Source organism: Mya arenaria, chromosome 12, assembly GCF_026914265.1.
Source record: "Mya arenaria isolate MELC-2E11 chromosome 12, ASM2691426v1".
In the NCBI taxonomy this organism is placed as follows: Eukaryota; Metazoa; Mollusca; class Bivalvia; order Myida; family Myidae; genus Mya; species Mya arenaria.
Genome location: NC_069133.1, coordinates 67,324,343 through 67,342,866, shown reverse-complemented (window position 1 = coordinate 67,342,866; position 18,524 = coordinate 67,324,343). Strand labels below are relative to the sequence as shown.

Sequence of the window (18,524 nt, the reverse complement as noted above, 5' to 3'; positions counted from 1 at the left end):
TTTCCCTCAAAACAAATGACGTATCTCATCCTTCCTGTCAACTTATAAATGAATTATTTTTATTGGAAACAAGGGGGCTAACATGTATAGTGAAATACATTTCGAAGATTTAAGAATTTTACTTTAGGATACTGATTGGAAAGAAAAACATTTTTAGAGCTTGCCGTCCGTCCATCTGTTTATAAAGTGAGGATTTTTTTATTGATGAACATTGGGCAGAATCTATTTATTTTGATGAATTTAGGATTTTCGTGAGTAACATAACCAAGTGTACCGGTAAATCAAGCATGACAAGCAGCAATCTCTTCAAATGGCTGCCTTTTGGATGAAAATAAACAGGGTTCGTATTCACTAACAATTTGAGTCTTTGTTTGAGAGCCAGACTCAGACAAGTGAATATGTGTCTGTCTTGAATATTTCATAGTTATTATTTTACAGAAATCTTAAGATAACTGTTAAATATATTTGTTTGCAACAAAAAGGGAAATTAAATCATTTTTTCTATTTAAATATCAACTGTTCAATAACATGTAGATATGCAGTTTTGTGTATTGAGCCTGAAACCAGATTCAAGAAGTTAGTGTATACAGTACTGCAGAACTTCATAACATACACTGAAACATAACAAGTTGGTCGAAAAGTGGCTATGCATATGTAATGATTCAAAGAGATATTCAAAGGTTAATATAAATGATTTCGTCACATCTTCAAGAGACATATATGAGCGAGAAGACAAGGCTGATGTTTGGAACAAGTTAACGTCGTTCCTAAGATCACCATTGTTAACTTTCACTCTGTAAGTGCTCTTGAAGTTTAACGTTTCCACTATATCTGCTGTATTTCTAACAATATCTGAGACAAGTGATGCTGACTATGTGGTATGACATCATTTGAATAAGTCATCCGTTGTATGCGGTATAAAAGTCACACAAAATTACCCTTATTATCATAGTAGGTTATGACGTACCCTTAATACTGAAATAGAACAACAATGCTAACTAAAATGTAAAGTGATGAGGTTTTTAGAAGGAATTATTCCCTGTCTCTAATATAGCTTGAAAGGCATACATATACCCAGAAAGTAATAGTAACTGACAATGTAAATTAATTAATGAAGGCATTAATTGTTTTCTCAAATACCCACACTATATTGATCATGTTATGGGTAACAGTTATGTGTTTGATTAGCCCATAACATTACTAAAAAGTCCAGTAAAATGTTCGGTTAAAATTGTTCATGTTAAAAAATAGTGCACACCGTATACTGTGTATGGACTGGCACTGCGTATTTGTCATTGGATGAAATTTTAGTACCAGCTTTAGTCGAGTGCGTCTTTGACGTTCCAATACAGATATCTTTATTTCCAAAGGCGTGAGGCTATCCAACCAGATAAAGATTCACGTGATTTCTAAATTATATGAAGGTATACATGGCTATTAAAGTCACATATATCTGTTTGAAGAAAATATAGAACCGATAACTGTAAATTAAGGAGCACAAACTTGCCAAATTGTATATAAATAAGTCTTAGCTCACGATTGAGGCACAAAGGTTGGGAGTGTTCGTTCTTCCAAAACGTAGTCGTAATAGCATATTATAGTGTCTTTACGATATTTGGTACCTTTCTTAAGTCATAATAAACGCAAATGTAAGTGAAAAGTCTGAGTTTTCATGTGTTTTAATATACATTTCTCAAAGCAATTTACTATGCGATTGCTTACACATATATTCGTATCCGTTCAGAAAAGCTGCTGTAAACGTAAAGCTTTATATGTTCTACAATATAACCGTGACCTATATTTGGCACGAGTGTGTTGCATTTTAAGGAAGGTCAGTCGTGGAGGGTCTAAAAAACTATGAAACCCCGTTTTAATTGACCCGGTGAAACCACCACAAATTAGCTTGCCAGGTTGTAAAGCCCGAGCATTTAAATGTCTGAGCCTCTCAATCCTAAATAGCAGTTGCATGAAAAAACAACAATAGTACTGGGTTTCTCATGACTAACAATAACTTCGTCAAATGATGACGAGAAGACATTTGTGAGAAGGTAAAATCCCCAGAACTAGATTTCTCATACAACGAATAAACAAAGCAGTAGTTTACAATACTTACATAGGCTCTAATTTCGTTGAGCAAATTATAAATAAAAAGGGGTAGTGCAAAGAGTGTATTCAATTCATCGTTCACAAGCAGAATGTTTAGAACAGATGTATGAGGTTTCTTTATTCAGGCTAAGACGGAATATTACATTAACATTAATGCTCTATAATTTTGTTGAAATCGGTAAAACAGTGCTTCTTGTCAAATAGTGTTGTACTTTAAGTACGAAATTAGTCATGCTGGCGACAAGGGACAGTAATATTGTGTTTGACTTGCTGTTGTTGTTTCATGTCAATTGTAGTCAAAAGTAATTAACTAAGCCGGAACCGACGGTAGACTCCACAGCAATGCTTTATATTTATTAACACATGTTTTAATAATATTCATTGATTCATTACCGGAAGCTTTGATAATATCTCGACAGTATTGTTTCCTGTGAGATAAAACAAGCCTTTGTCATATGTTATAGTAAAATTGACGCGAACTTCAGGTGCTGCTTTTCTATGAGTAAACACCGAATCAAAGAGTACAGGATTAAATACCTCTAAGCAAAGAAGGTTCAGCAATTTTACAGCCTTGTTCTTATCATTTATCTTGTGAAGGAGGTATCAATTGTCTTCTTGTAGACCTACTTTGAAAACTTATAGGTTTGTTGAATCATATACGATGCAAATGTTCAAGCCCCTGATTAGCATTGTAGATTGATTCGGTATCTTAAAGTAGACGCCGTATATTTTATTGGTCGCAACTGGATTTGTAATTCATGGTTTCAATTCCCTTTTTGTTACCTTGATATAAGGGACGTTCAATATGTAATGTTCCTTAACTTGTATTGTCTGTATAAGTCGTTTTGATAGTTTTCTTTGCCAGGGCCTCGAAAGAAAAAGGTGAATATGAATTAGCACCTTCTGGATATTTTGAAATATTGTACAATGGGGAATCATGATACCTTTTCATTCACCCCATCAAATTCCAATGCATCAGGTTCTTCCTGCAGTTCTTTGCATTTGAAAACGTAGTTTTTAACTGTTTCTAAATCATCAATCTTTTTATCTGCTAGATTTGATCATTGACATTGACTGTAAAGTTGACTGTAAATATTATTAACTTTTTGACAATTGTTTATGCGAAAAACAAAAATTTGAAGCTCCCTAAAAATTGCCATCAAGTTAAAATCTTGAAAATCGTTCATTTCTTTTTAAAGCGTTTGCAATTTTTAAACCAATATTTCCATGCCATATCAATGAATACGAAGAATATCTTGCTGAAATTGAAAATGATAATATACGAAAACGTTATTCTTCCAGTATGTTATCTGCCAACAGGTTTAAATTGAAGCCGGAAATTATACTGGTAGAAAATGGACTATGCAAATGCTGTAACGCTAATCTAATTGAAAATGAATATCATTGTTTATATGCTGTAGTAAATTAAGATTCTTAAGCTTTAAATACCAAGGTAGAATACCATGGCCAAATTTGGATATGTTTAAACGACCTATGCTAAGCAAAAGAAAACTATATTAAAGAAGCATGAATAAAAGAATTATTGTCCTTGTACAATAATGTTCCTTGTAATAACAATGTGAATCTTTGTTTATTTATATTTTTTCTAAAGGTGTAACAACTTTTGCTTTTTTATATAGTTACATAATGTCTATGTTAATATTCCGCAGTTCTCTATAGTTGATATTATGTTATTGCCATATTTATGTTGTTAATGGCCAATGGGTATTTTATGCCGATTTGCCAATAAAATCTGGAACATTGAATGTTATGCTTTAGTTATGCGTGGATACAATGGGCAATTATTTATCGTTTAAGCATGTGTTTACGATTCATGGAATAACAGTTAACTAGTATATGCATGACTTAAACAGGGAATCGCATATTCAAACTGAAACCTAACCATGAATATACAATACTACAGCTTTCATGCTTTAATATAAATCCTTTTTGAAATATTATTGTTATTTGTCAATCATATTTAACCCTTGTTATCATCCGCGTATAACGTTTGATCGTTTGAACATTTAAATTTTAATATTCTTAGAAATAACATGTATTGTATTTGGATTTACAAACAAAATTGCATCTGATAAACAATCATTAATATTTCGTGCAACAGAAATGTTTGTTTTCATAGAATTTATAGAGAATATTTGTTGATTTCGTGTAAGATAGTATTTAATTTCACGATAGATATGAATTTTCATTATACGTTTCTATGAAATGGAATACCATCTTGCACTAAAATAAACATTGTATTGTTAATATTTTGTTTATTTTTTGAGGATAATTATTTGTTTTTGCTAAAAGTACACGCCTTTGTGCGGCCTCCGTCCACAATGCACTTTGAATATAACAAGCTTTTCACAAAATATGTTTAGAACAGTGAATTGTATTATATTGAATATTAAAACTTAAAAAAAATTGCGAACAAATACATTACTTTGAAGGCGCAAGAATAACCTGTGAGACCTCTTGCTATTTTGAGTTTGACGGCCATGAAGAGATAAGAGTGAACTTTCGAGCTCGTCGTATTTTGTTTGATGGGATAATACCATTTCCATGGCAACTTTACGCAGTTGAAACATCATTTTTGCGAAGAAATATTTTAAACGTTCAAATGATGTATGTGGGTAAAAAAAATAATTGATAGTTTCAAACATAAATTTAACCGTAATTATATACTCATAGGTAAGACAAGTTTCAAAAAAATACAGGATGATAAAACATATTTATGATGATGCATGTTTTGTTTTCGTTTGAAATGATGAGCAAAAGGAATCATACACTATTATTCAGGTCAAAGAAAATGTTGAAACATGCTTAGGATTGCTATTTTAAACGCTATATTTTTTAGTTACCAACAAATTAGTAATTACATACAAATATAAAATCTATAAAATATTGAATTTCTTAATCAGTCGTTACTGTGATTTGGCTTATGCTGTTTAGAAGTGTGGTATTCATGACCAATAAAAGAAAGTTACAATAATTGGCAATAAAAGTAGTTCTAACCGAGCAAATACATACCGTGATGTGTTAATGTTATGGCATGATTAGGTTATTGTATAACTGTGTCACAAGGTTGTCACAACGCTAGCGCCTAAATATATTTGTAAGCTGTATTACAGCGTTATTTTGCAAGATTGTCCCGACTATATGAAAACCTTGTATGAAGGTTGTGTTTTGGTGTCCAAAAGTAACCTTGTTACAACGTGAAGAAAACCTCAAGATTCTAACGTCGTGACAACGTTATTTATAGAATAATACATGGCTAAAACCCTCGGGCAATTATTCCGTCCACTGGGGCAATTATCAACCAAAAGCCATGGTCAACCATGTATTATATTGTATATACATATGTTTGTCATTTGTCAATGATTTCAAATGGATTTAAAATTATGATTTGGTGGAATAATGAAGGATATGTCATATAATTAGCATGTAGTCTGAAAGTCTTAAAATGACATATAACAAAATGGTATTGAATGGCAATAGCTGCGGAAAATAACGAGTGGCTTGAAATCAAAATAGCAAACCTTTTCGTACGCGTTTTCAAAATAAGCCTTCAAATGTTCCATTCTTCAAATATTTCCTTTTACATCAGCTGATTGTGATGTTCATTGTAATAGGTGAGCACAGCTAGGGTCGATCAAGCCTAGGAGCAGTTTCATAAGAATCTCGGCTTGAATGACCCTAGCAATTATGCTTTACATACTGAACTTCCGTCGTACACTTACTCACACTCAAAAGTTAGAATAAAGGGACTCGTTGTCGTTTTATTGAATTAGACATTGAAACGTAGATTTAAAATGACAACAAATGTAGTTTTAACAATGATAAAACATCATCACGAGTTTCAAATAAGAGCTCCATTGTTAACCGATATAGGAAAATGCGACACTTAATGTTCTGTTGTGCCGATAGTGTTAGTAAAGTTATAAAAATATAATTACTTAAGGCTTATTTATTTGAACAACGATTGTGAAACAAGATTTTTCAATATTATTGAAGTCATCTCGAACGTTACATCTTGTGTTTAACATAAATACAATTATGTTCCTATGTATCTGCCAGTTGATTCTAGATATTTGCTCATAAAAGTAAGTTCAACTACTCAATTAGAACAGCTTAAATACTGTTGCCGAAATTCAATATGTTTACTAGACCCTTTCTAAAGGCTTCAATTATCCGCAAATGTATAAGTAACGTAATTAAAAATGAAATAGTGTTTTGCTTAAATATTTCTTATCTTTTAAATTGAGTATCGTTCTGTAGCTATTTGATTTTGTTTTCGAAATAAAATGAAATGACTCAATTTCAAAAAACAAATAAGATGAAAAGGCTTTGTTAGCAACATAATATTTGGGATTAAAACTTTCCTCGTTAAAACATAGTAAATCCTTTTTATCAATTGAATGATTTTAAGCAGAGGAATTGCCGTACAATTATACATTTTCTATGGTTTAATGATCGAATGCAAGTCAAACATACAGCACTGCCTATGTGACGAAGGACTATCTGTCTACCTGTTTCAAGAGACTAGTCTTTAAGACAAAATTGCTGCAAATCTGAGTACAAATGCATTATGGGTCTCAGCTAATTAAAAATCCATAACATTTACATCTAGACATGTAGAGCAAGTGAACAGTTCTGCTCTTTTATTGCATGGTTATACGAAGACTACTCAAAATTATGATAAACACCACATTTTTATGCAGCTGATAACATATATTGGCATGCAAAAATGAAAATAAAAACAAGGCAATACTTTCTCTAAATTTGGTTTTATACCTGTATCTGACAAAAGCAAAAGAAGAAATAAAAATATCTGTTCATGACGTTTACCTTGACCCTCTGTCTCCAACCTGCTGCTGTCGTCAAGGAGGTCATCACCGTCACCAGTAGAAACAGTCGCCATAGTTAAACGGATCCTTGTTTAAACTTTCACTGATTTTCACACACTATATTATATTAAAAGTACAATCGAAATGTTTGCTAAAAAACAGCACAGCTGCATGTACAACGTGAAAGTGTTTTATCTGAGTACACCACTTAAACTGGGGAAGTTCATATGATGTCTGCGTGCAATACAATGCGTTAAAACTACTTAAACCTGCTTGCGTTGTTTACATTAAATAAACACAAAAAGTAATACAACGAATGAAGGAAGGATGGTAGTAGATTACTCGTCGACTGGCATGAGTCAGAATATTACAACAGGATTGACTTTTTTACAAATGTACGTCGAAAATGTCTATTGTATTTGTATTGTATATCTATATTGAATAGACTTCCCTATCGCCATGCATGTTCTAAAAACTTTATAAGAGAGAGAAGTCCTGTATTCTTCCTAAAACACCTCACACATGTTTGCTATACATCGATTATATTATATAAAGATACAGCTGGCTCATTGTCTCATCGATTCATACAAGGCGGTCTATCGAACGGATCAGACTCACATGATAAGTATGTTTTGCACCGATAGGCATGTTCACAGATTAGCAATAATGATGCACTATTTGTCTGACACCCTTATGAATAATTAAACTATGAAACATTTTCCATGATTGCGAGTGACGTAGCGTAATCGAGGTTCAAATGGTATGTCTGCTGACTTGCATGAACCGTCACGCGTTTGACGTCATTCCCTTTCTTGATTAAGGTAAACTCATCCGATGCGCGCACATTGTGCTTATATGAGCAGCATCGTGCGATTTCGAGCCTTTGGTCATATATATTTTATGCTTTTATGATTTTATAGGGTATTTGAATAAAATGAAATTACAAAAAGTAACACTGAAACGCTCATAATAATATCATTTATATTTAGTAAAAAAACATGTTAACATGAGAGTATTTATTGCGCATTTCGAAAAACTAAATTTTACGTCAGGCATATGTCGCCATTCCGAAAGGACACCATTGAATGACGTGCACCATTTACGTTTTGGTATAACACCTGACACGAATTTTTTTATGAAAAAATATATTTTTGAAATTTTAACTAATTGGGTCGTTTAAACGCAAACGATGGATACATTCAAACTTTGTTGAACGCAATCCGTACTTGCTATGGACACATGAGTAAATTAATGTTCGTTAAAGTGTTTCCATCGTTATTGACGAGAAAAACCGCAAATTAGATCGATTGATATGAAGCCCATCCATCCAAACGAACGTCAAAAGTGAATTTGAATCTGCGAGATTAGAGTACTTGAATTATAAATTATCAGACAGAAAGCTCATCAAGAAATCTTCTTTGAAGGCGAACAACATCAGCATGTTAACAAATACATCAATTGAAGAAACGTCTAGCAAAATATGTTGCAATAAAACCTTCTCCAACATAGCTTTACGGAACAAACGAAATCTATTAATTAACCATTTCAACCTTATTTTGCACGATATACAGCAATTACATAGCCTCATTATTCACAATTATCTGTTTTGGCTCTGATGCTAATAACGTGCTTCTTTTTATTTGCATACTGAAACCCCTTCATGACCCCCTTCATGGCCTATCCAATTTCTGTGTAGCAAATATTATTTAATAATTTTTAAAGTCTGCATTCTAAAAAATTACTCTATTTACTCCATATCATGATGTGCAAATTTGACGGTGAACATAAACATTCATTTCGTAGCGAGTACTTTGTCGATCTACATGATTTGGAAAAGTCGTCTATTTTTTCATAGACATTTCTGCCATAAACCCGAATTTATAATAGATGTGTGAATGGCTATCGTACTAAAATATATTTAGAGTACATTAGAGTACATTACAAATGTGAGTGAGTGACCGGACGTCATACTACAGCCTTTGACAAATATTCCATGTTAGTGAGCCGACGTCATGGTTACAGCCGTTGACCACTTTTAAAGTAAGTGAGCCGACAAGACAGGCGTTTAAAAAATATTTGTATGTACAATTATGTGAGGAGCTGTTAAAATGGTTCATATAGTTTATTGCCTGGTGCTTATTCGAATCGTTGTTATCACAATAAAATAAACATGTCCAATATAAGGTTTCGTACATTACATAGCGAATAAAAATAAGTCAGATAACCAAGGAATATACCTTACCCCTTGATTGAAAATTCTTGAACGTATATACGACTTTTATGAAGATTTATTCATTTACATCTACACAGGATCCATAATTTTAAACAGTAAAATTGATGAGTTTAAACAGTTTTAGAAATTATGCAAACTTCGCAATTAACAAACTGAATTGGCATCGCGTAAAAGGTCAAGTACGTAAAATCATAAACTTAAACAAAACAAAGAGCTGACTTGTATGTTAATGAAACACACATTGGATACTATATACAATTATGGCAGGTTTGAGCAAGATATGGATGCATGGTAGAATACACACGTCACTTAAACAAAGTAAACACAATCACAGTCATTAGCCTTTAGAACATTATAACCAAATGTCCCGCTTTTCGCATGTTGTTTAAAAATAATACACTTTAAAACAATAAACCGATAGTTCTTAATTTGCTTTATTTGGTGTTTGAAATTATATTTGTCCATTGCGATGACAGTTTCTTTCGAGTATGACATGTTGTTATTTTCGTAAATCAACAGTGTGCCGTTATTGATTTTAATCGGGTGAATCGGTCGATTTTAACAGATGCTGGAACATTAGACAAAATATAATACCATACACTAAGATAGTAAAAGAATTATTCGTATGTATTTACCAAATGATTGCGCCGTGGGTCTGCGACATTCCTGGTCAAATTATTATGGTAAATGCATTTCAAATTACCTAAATGATTCTATTATACATTTTACGTATATATGTCATTGATCAATTTGACAAAATATACAACATACAACTCATATAATTTAATTATATTAAAACAAATGCAAATCTGTATCGCTTTAATTCTTGATTATCAACATTACATATAGACAGCAGTTAAATTATCTTGGTTAAATTGGCATCTAAACACAAACTAGTGCACCCAGGCATTTCAGATATCTATTTGGTGTCTTTCTTCACCGAAATTCTGAACGCTCCGAGTGAGGCAAATGTTTGCGTCGGCGATTTTGTAGGGGACCTTGTTGAGGATTTTGGAGGTGATGTAGGCGGTGTTGGGGCCCTTTTCTTACACTCCTTCCGGTGTTTTGGTGATATTGGATTTTCACTGGTGGTTGACTGGACGTCACCAATTGAATTATATGTGTCGTCGGCGGCAGGTATGTCTTCGGGAATGTCTACAGTTGCTACTTTTTCTCTGGAAATATTTGCTGGGCTACCGCCGTCCGGAGTTGACCCTCTTTTTCTGAATTTCTCATCTGCTCGCTTTTTAAATCTGGTTGTTTCGTTTGATATGTTAGTTTTAATACCAGTAAACGCTTTGTCAGTCTTATGTTTGAACTTGGAAGTTTCATCAGTAATGTTTGTTCTTAGGTTAGTGAGACGTGCATCTGTCTTCTGCCTTAACCTGCTTGTTTCATCTTTGATATTGTTTTTCATACCTGATACTTTTTCCCGCGCATTTTTGCTTGCCTGGTTTACTTTATCACCTATCTTTCTTTTTGCCTCGCCCATTTTCTGCTTAGCCCTTTTGGACATACTGTTGAAAAACTCGATCGCGACATTGATACACATAGAAACCAATGACAACCCGACAAACATGTATATGGATGATATAATAAAAAACTTCTGATGTGCAGGTAAAACATCACCGAAGCCAATGGTTGAAAGCGACACAAATACAAAATAGAATGACTCTATAAATGTCCAGTCCTCCCATATCGTGTACATGGTCGCTCCCAGCATGATGTACACAAACAAGATACCAATCGCAATACTGATTGGAAGGTTAAACTCATCGTCCACCTCGTACCCATACACCACCTTGGAACTACTGCGACTGCGCTGCCCTGCCGCGGACGCGGCCGCCTCGTCGTCAAGACTTTGGAGGCTCTTTGCCTTCAGGCTATCCGTCTCTATTGCTTCAACGTGCGCCTGTTCTACGAGAGCAGGTGCGCTGGAGCTTCTCGTCTTCTTAAAGTCAGCCTTCGTAACCTGATTGTCACAAGTAGTTGGAAATAAGTGTTTTAAATATAAAATAATGTTATACAAACACTAGTAGCATATACACAGTCTAAACGGTCCTCTAGACATAGCGTACAATTAATTCAATGCGTTGAGCGTTTTAATAAAAAACACTATCAGTAGAAGACAAACAGTGCTACCTGATATTTATTCTGCAGCGTTGATCGGACCTTCCGGAAGTAGCCGGTGTAGTAGTACCTCCTAACGAACGCCCACAGGTATTTAAGACCGCGGGTGAACACTTTCCCCAGTTCCGCCAGCAGTAAGAGTGCCAGGGGGATCCCCACACTCGCATACACGATCGTTAACACACGCCCGATACCCGTTACGGGATAGATGTTCCCGTAACCTGGAAGACAGAACACATTGTTATTTTAAACAAAACTATAACCTAAACAGTGTTCATAATTTACTGCTCTAAGGGCAAACAATGCCCTGCAGAAGCGATACGCACACATGCTCGCCCGGTAGAAGCGACACGCACCGACACTCGCCCGGTAGAAGCGACACGCACCGACACTCGCCCGGTAGAAGCGACACGCACCGACGCTCGCTCGATAGATGCGACACACACCGACACTCGCCCGGAAGAAGCGACACGCACACACCCTCGCCCGGTTGATGCGACACGCACACACGCTCGCCCGATAGAAGCGACACGCACCAACACTCGCCCTGTTGAAGCTAAATTGAAGTTTCTGCAAGCCGAAAATGTAACAATGTGATCAGCATCAATAACATAAACCTTTTAAACACGTTAATGTAACCCTACCCCCACCCACCCTCATGCGAACTAACACACCGGGTAGACGTGTCCGTAGCACGATGATTGGTCTGAAAATGGCACATTATAAAAGGAAAACATTTGCGCATGTTCATGAGTGTTTCGGATTTTTTAAATGCATTGTTATTCAAAATAATATTTGTGTTCATTAGCACGTTTTACTTTAGTCCACTTTTTCTCTGTTTCATATGCTGAACACATTTCAAATGGTATTCAACTGAGATAACACTAATGTGTCCGTCTAAAAATAATTTATATTCTAATAATTATTTTCAATCTAACTAAGAAACGCCCTAAAGACCATTCATCTTAAAATACTCATAAAACTATTCCAGCAATTTATTCATACGATTGTTTCTATTGTTCATGATCGATATATTAGAAAAAAAGTAGTTCTTCTTTTTTTCTCGAAGTATATTTTAAAGACCTCCAGTATTTAAAATCGAAGCGGATCCAGGAATTGACGTAAGACGTACCTTTCGGTTCTGAGGGAGGGACGCATGCCAAAGGTTGCGCCCCTCCCTCAGAAGCGAAAGTGTATGGCATAAACAGTTTGCATGGGGAATTTGGGTTACTCCGTCAATTTTTTTTTTTACAATTTGTAGTCAGGAAAGGTGAATTATAAGAGCGTATTTTATTATCCTTTTCTCTGAAAATGACATAAAATTATCATTATACTGTTAAATAGATTTAAAAATATCGGATATATATTTTGTGTTAAATTCTTCAAGGTACTACATTTCTGAAATGCATGTTACGCGTAAAATAACATTGCTTTTAAGTTTGCGGTATTTTTCTTCTCGTCATAGGCGCAGCTGAAACTGTATTTTTTTTTTGTTAGTTATTACCAGAAAAAAATCATGTGATAAAAAGACACTCGTCATCGTATAATGCTATTTGTTTAGGCCTTACTGAAAGTTTTGCATTGTTTTTTGTTGATATCGTTTTAATAATAAAACTCGACGAGAGAAACAGAATTATGTTTCAAAACACGGTCTAACTTGTAATCTCGCTCAATGCTTGCACATTTTGCAGGAAAACAGTGTAGATATTACTTGGATATGCACTGGTTCTGATATGCCTTGAGCATTTGAAAACGTTCTCGGTTTATTGTTTGTGCTTTCATCTGTAACAAACCTGTTCATGCCACGTTTCTATAATATGATAAATTTGTTAGAAACAATATCAAAAGAAAAGAGTAAGAAATGTTATTAATAAGTAGATATTACAATTCCCGAGAAGCTTAACTTCTATACATGAGCGGAAAGCCTACGGTATTATTTGTATCATGTGTGAGGGTGTTTTCTATGTTTTCGTATATACATAAATCTCATATTGGAACTGTACCGAATAGGTAGACTGTAAAGCGTGTGGATAAATTACAATGCTAATCCCGTATACCACACGTGAGTTATTAAATGTTGTCATTGACAATGTTTGCTGTGCATATGGCACAGCATATTAAAAAAGCAACCATAAGCTGACGAATTATAACAAAACTAAAGCCTTTCAAATTGTTCATTTTTTCAGGCATTCATTTGTAGGAAAGAGGAACGGAGATGATTTCAATTTAAAACTAAAGCTAAAAGCAATCGCTAGCACTATATGAACAAGATAAAAAACATTAATTAACATAAAGGAAATTATTTTGTTAATCTAAAAAAGGTAGTTATTTCTCCCTTAAATATCCGAATATGCATAAGTAACGAAAAAACAAAAAAACGAGAAAAAATATTTTTCTAACTGAAAACAAAAACATGCGGCCTTGTCTGAGAAAGTATACATATTATTTCCCAATCAAATACATCTTTGAATACACTACATGTACAATCAAAAGGACTAATTACATTATTGTATATAGAGCTGGTGTTTTGCATCTCATATCATAACGAGATAAGAAAACGGCATCAAATATTTCTAAGTAGAAACTATATCGCTTTGATATATCTTAGTTTCGTATCTGTAAAACTGGTAAGTTTGGATTTCTACTGCACATAGAATAAGCACATTTTGAACGTGTTCTGGTGTTTGAAAAAGTTTATGTCTTTCGCATTCTGTATACTATTTTTTTTATATATTTTTATTATGTTGTATCCAGTAATTACTTAGATGACTAGTTTAGCAATTATTGAGTGCTTGATAGTAAATAATTGATGCAAACATGTTCATTACATTTTCTTGTACACTTGGAACGTGACGTCACCACAATCTAGTTGACTAGCGGGTCCTGTACTAGTCTAGAATAATAGACGTTCAAAACGGGATTCTTCTAATCCCTAAATGTCCAAACGGGTTGGTGATAAACCGAAGGCCTATTATAAAAAGAAGTGGTTTATGTTTGAAATAGTTGATAAAAAATGTATTAATATTTTACCATGTAACTGCAAAAAACAAGCATTAAATATATTAAAACGGGCTTTATTTGTAAAAAAGCATCCTATTCAGATCAACAAAGCTTCTTATGACAGGCGACACTATTGCATTGTGAACTGTGGGTGCACTTCATGCATAATCGTTATGTTTTGACAATATGGAATGAGTAAAACCCTAAAACTTACAATTGTATCAAATATAATTGTTATATAGCTTGTTTGATATAGTAATATGTTTTTTTTTACTTTTTTAGAAGTAATATGCTTTAACCTGAAATCCTAATAAGAATGTCAGTTTGTAAGGATTTGCCTTATATAATTATCGTTAAAAAATCCAATTACATGCTGTCTCTTATTAAAGAACTAATATTGAATTGGAATCATGTATTATCTATCATTTTGTTCTTTGTATCGAAATGCTAAAATTTAAGACAGTACAAGGCGCGAGAATTATTTTTATATAAAATAACCTGAACACTTATTACCTATAGTGGTGTAGACAGTCCATACGAAGAAAAGGCTGCCCCAATACGTCCACACCTCTACTGTGGAGTCCGTGGTCACATCATTCTTAATCGCCTCCCGGATCGCCGATTCATAGTCCACTAACAGCTTGTTTGAGTCCGCCCTGAACTTGTTCACGTCTTTGACCTGATTCACTGACTGCAGTAATTGAGAAATTAGATTCTTTCTAATATCCGTAATGTTTGATTTGTATTTTTGTTCATGATATGATTCCACGGCCATAAATATGGCGGCGCCGAGCGCAGTGTATGCTATAAGAATGATGATAAGCCCAACCAGGGACCGCGCCGCCTTGTACACGGCCTGGGCAACTCTTCTAGTCTTTCCAAGGCATCCCTCGGGCTGGGTCAGCTTTTCCGAATAAATGGTGACGTCAGTGGCCAATGTGTCCGTACTTCCGGCCACTGATGCCGACAAATGGTCGTCGTCCGCGTCCATCGACTTTTCCGGTTTGTACAGGAGACGAGTGTCCTCTGAAAATATTTATGTGTAATTTGATTTGAAGCATTAATACCTTATCATTACAGAATATGTTCAGTTTTAATCCACTCTAATATTTTCCCTGTACCTTGTTTATTGTTATGAAACATTTATGTAAAATGAACAACCAAGTTAAACCATCAATCAACAGGCACGCACCAGATAATGGTCTAGTCTTTTGAATTAATAACAGAATCAATTCTTGATAATACAATCATGAAAGAATAATGCAACCGTAATATTTTGTATGAGTTTAAATTGTTATCGGATTTAATTTCACCGGAAATTCATTGACATTGTGCATTTTGATTTGAATGATTTTCTTTCGTTTCAAAGCTATGTAATATAGAAACAAATGATCAGCCCACGTACATTAAAGGTCGTAACTTTCCATTGTTATCTAATGTTTTGATAAAAATATGAAATATAAAATCCGATAATCTTATTTATATGAGAAAAAAAGATATTAAAAAACTGAAATGAAAGGATGTAGAAAACCTCAAGATGGTATATCAAAGATAGTTCATAAACACAAATTTCTTTGATATACTATCTATTAGATAAGATATTTCTTCCGATCATGTAACTAGACACGAACTATGAGTGTGAATAACATGAGCCATACTTAATGAGCGAGTGATGGCTGCATGGTGATGTGTATCATGGAAACAGGCTGGAAACCGCCAAGAATTTTCACCATTGGTTTTAAAGTACCTTTGAAATGTTTAGAGCGTTTTAATGCCATAAAATGTCTGGCCATATTAGTGTCAACATGTTTTCCCTTCAATTTACGTAATTGCCTTTTTCAATTTATTGTGGAAAGCAATAAGTATAAATAGGTTAAAACAAAACACAAATAAACTCAAACAGCACTAGAAAATTCCAATCCAGAGGACACTTTGGCAAGTACATAGTTCTGCTTTACCTAAAGTTCGTTCAACTACAAATAATGCTAGAACTCTCCTTATTTTTATGTTCTCATTACTTGACAAAAAATGATGTTCTCTAAATCCTCAGGACAAGATTACGTTTATTACGTATTTACATCGCCAGATTTCATAGAATCGGACATGTTAGGGGATCTACACTTGAAGAAACATTTCTAATTACGGAGCATTTGATCATGGCAACAACACTTGGACCCATAAACACATTTTCAGCTTATTTTTAGTTACAAAGACGAATTGAATACCGAAAAAAACAATGATGTTAGTAAGCGCTTGGTATGGTTCCTAATTAACCAATTAAGTCCAGATTACGACCTTGTCCGAACTTCATAACAATGAGACGGACGTGCACGAAAGTACGTCACTACTTATATTTTCTTGGAACAAATATTGTCTGACTCATAACGGCATAATTAGTGTTAGTATATTTTAATTACTTATAACAGCAATGGTTTCGTCTGCCTCACATTGGCAAGAACTAAAGAGTAAGTTTCGAGAAATACCATCACTTCCACGTCTATTCTCATACATACATTTGCCAAGAACAGTTCGAATCCTGCCAATACAGCGCTATGTATAAAAACTTGACACTTTAAAGATAAAACAAAACTCATGTGTTTCATGTAGCAGACATTTCCGCAGGAAAAGCAACTACGTTTTTTTCTACGTAATGAATGCAATGAAGTAAATGCAACCTTAATTACCTAAAAAGATTTTACGGCAAGCTTAATATAAAGAAATTTAATCACTTATTCCGTTGGCAAACTTTTAAACTTCGTCTAGGCGTAAACGCTTTGGTGGGCATTTAAACCTGCATTTAATTACGAATTGTAAAACTATTACAGAACATTACAAAGTATTGGTTTTGATTTTGAATATTTTCAAAATACAAGTCAACACCACCGTAACATCACACACATTATTGAAATTAATTTAAACCCATATCACCAGTGCATTGAAACAATGATAGCATTACTAGGATGAATGAGGGTACCAATACAAACTGGACGAGCTAAAACGGATCATGCGCTTGTTGTGATAAAACGGAACTGGTTTAAAAAAAATAACGAGTGAGGGTTTAATGAATGTAGGAATGTTTTTTCGTACATTAAAGCGAACTGCAACTTTGAATAGAATTGAACAAGTTTATTGCTTATATGAGAGCAATCATGACGAATGTGCAAAAGAGCCGAAAGAAAACTTTGTCAATTAGCTTACAAAAATATATGAGTAAAATATTGTCTTAGATAAATAAAATTGCTGATACAACTTGATGATAATCCGTTTTGTCACAAACCACCAGCTCTTTTTCATAATAAAGATGTTGTTCAGCGATAGGTTAATATAATTAATTCTACACTTACCACTTGTATCTATACCTTTCACACATATTATCTCCGAATGGTTTGGAATTTATACTTTGTATAACTTTGAAGTCTCAAAACTTCAACACGTTAAAAGCACTCGATAGTGCATTGTAGGATGATACTTTACGCCGGTAATTAGACACGCAGTCATTCGAAACACCAAGTTAAGATCTCAGATTACTTAGCAATATTGAGGCAGAATAATCAGAACACTATTAAAATCAATACGAAGGCTTCTAGCACAGCAGGTATGACAGTTTTTTCTTATAAGACTATTTTACTGGCAGCCGCCTGAACGACTAAGTGTTATCGCGATACCAGCTAAACGATTTTGTGATATAACGGAATCAAACAAAATATTGTTTTACCAAATTAATATATATCCAGTTGATTGTAAAAGCAAAATAGTGTAATGTTTATCCTTTCTTCAAAAACACGTGTTATAAATTTGCCATCCGATGCTTATCTGCATTACTCATGCTGGTTCCGTCGAGATCGTTGAACAGTGTTGGCATGCTCAGCCGTATTCTCCTAGTCACTGCGCTACCCTGGGAAGTCCCGAAGAAATAAATATTTTCGCATCGAACATTTATATGCTTGTCATTAGTTCTTCGCTGAAGCCAAGTAAGAGAAACAAATCAGATAGACTTGTCAATGAAGCCTCTTACATTTCTCATCTGTAAAAACAATCCCAGATTGAAACGAGCTTTCTCATCACGGCTTAATCATTATGGCTTCAGTAAAGGTAGTGAAGGTATATAAACGTATTTGCAAATGAACTGTGAATAATTTTACATCAAGAAAATATCTTCTTCGTAAGCTTGTTAATTAAGTTAAAACTGTGTTATAGTATGCTTT

At 34.1% G+C, this 18,524-nt stretch overlaps 1 protein-coding gene and 1 pseudogene across 3 annotated transcripts; both read right to left on the bottom strand.

Annotated features, from left to right (window-relative positions):
• LOC128210909 (TWiK family of potassium channels protein 7-like) overlaps positions 1-7,164 on the bottom strand; it is a 37,032-nt pseudogene extending 29,868 nt beyond the window's left edge.
• Positions 7,165-9,995: 2,831 nt separating this feature from the next.
• LOC128211997 (uncoordinated protein 58-like) lies at positions 9,996-18,302 on the bottom strand. 3 transcript variants are annotated; one of them, XM_052917206.1, is made up of 4 exons: positions 18,035-18,302; positions 14,833-15,345; positions 11,332-11,540; positions 9,996-11,161 (listed from the first exon to the last, which is right to left on the bottom strand). In XM_052917206.1, exons 2-4 carry the CDS (start codon positions 15,308-15,310, stop codon positions 10,109-10,111), a joined length of 1,740 nt encoding a protein of 579 aa, XP_052773166.1. In that variant the 5' UTR covers positions 15,311-15,345; positions 18,035-18,302; the 3' UTR covers positions 9,996-10,108. The 3 variants fall into 3 exon arrangements, with proteins under 3 accessions (XP_052773166.1, XP_052773165.1, XP_052773164.1); XM_052917205.1 differs by lacking the exon at positions 18,035-18,302 and adding an exon at positions 17,664-17,905; XM_052917204.1 differs by lacking the exon at positions 18,035-18,302 and adding an exon at positions 15,441-15,592.
• Between the last annotated feature and the right edge of the window lie 222 nt (positions 18,303-18,524).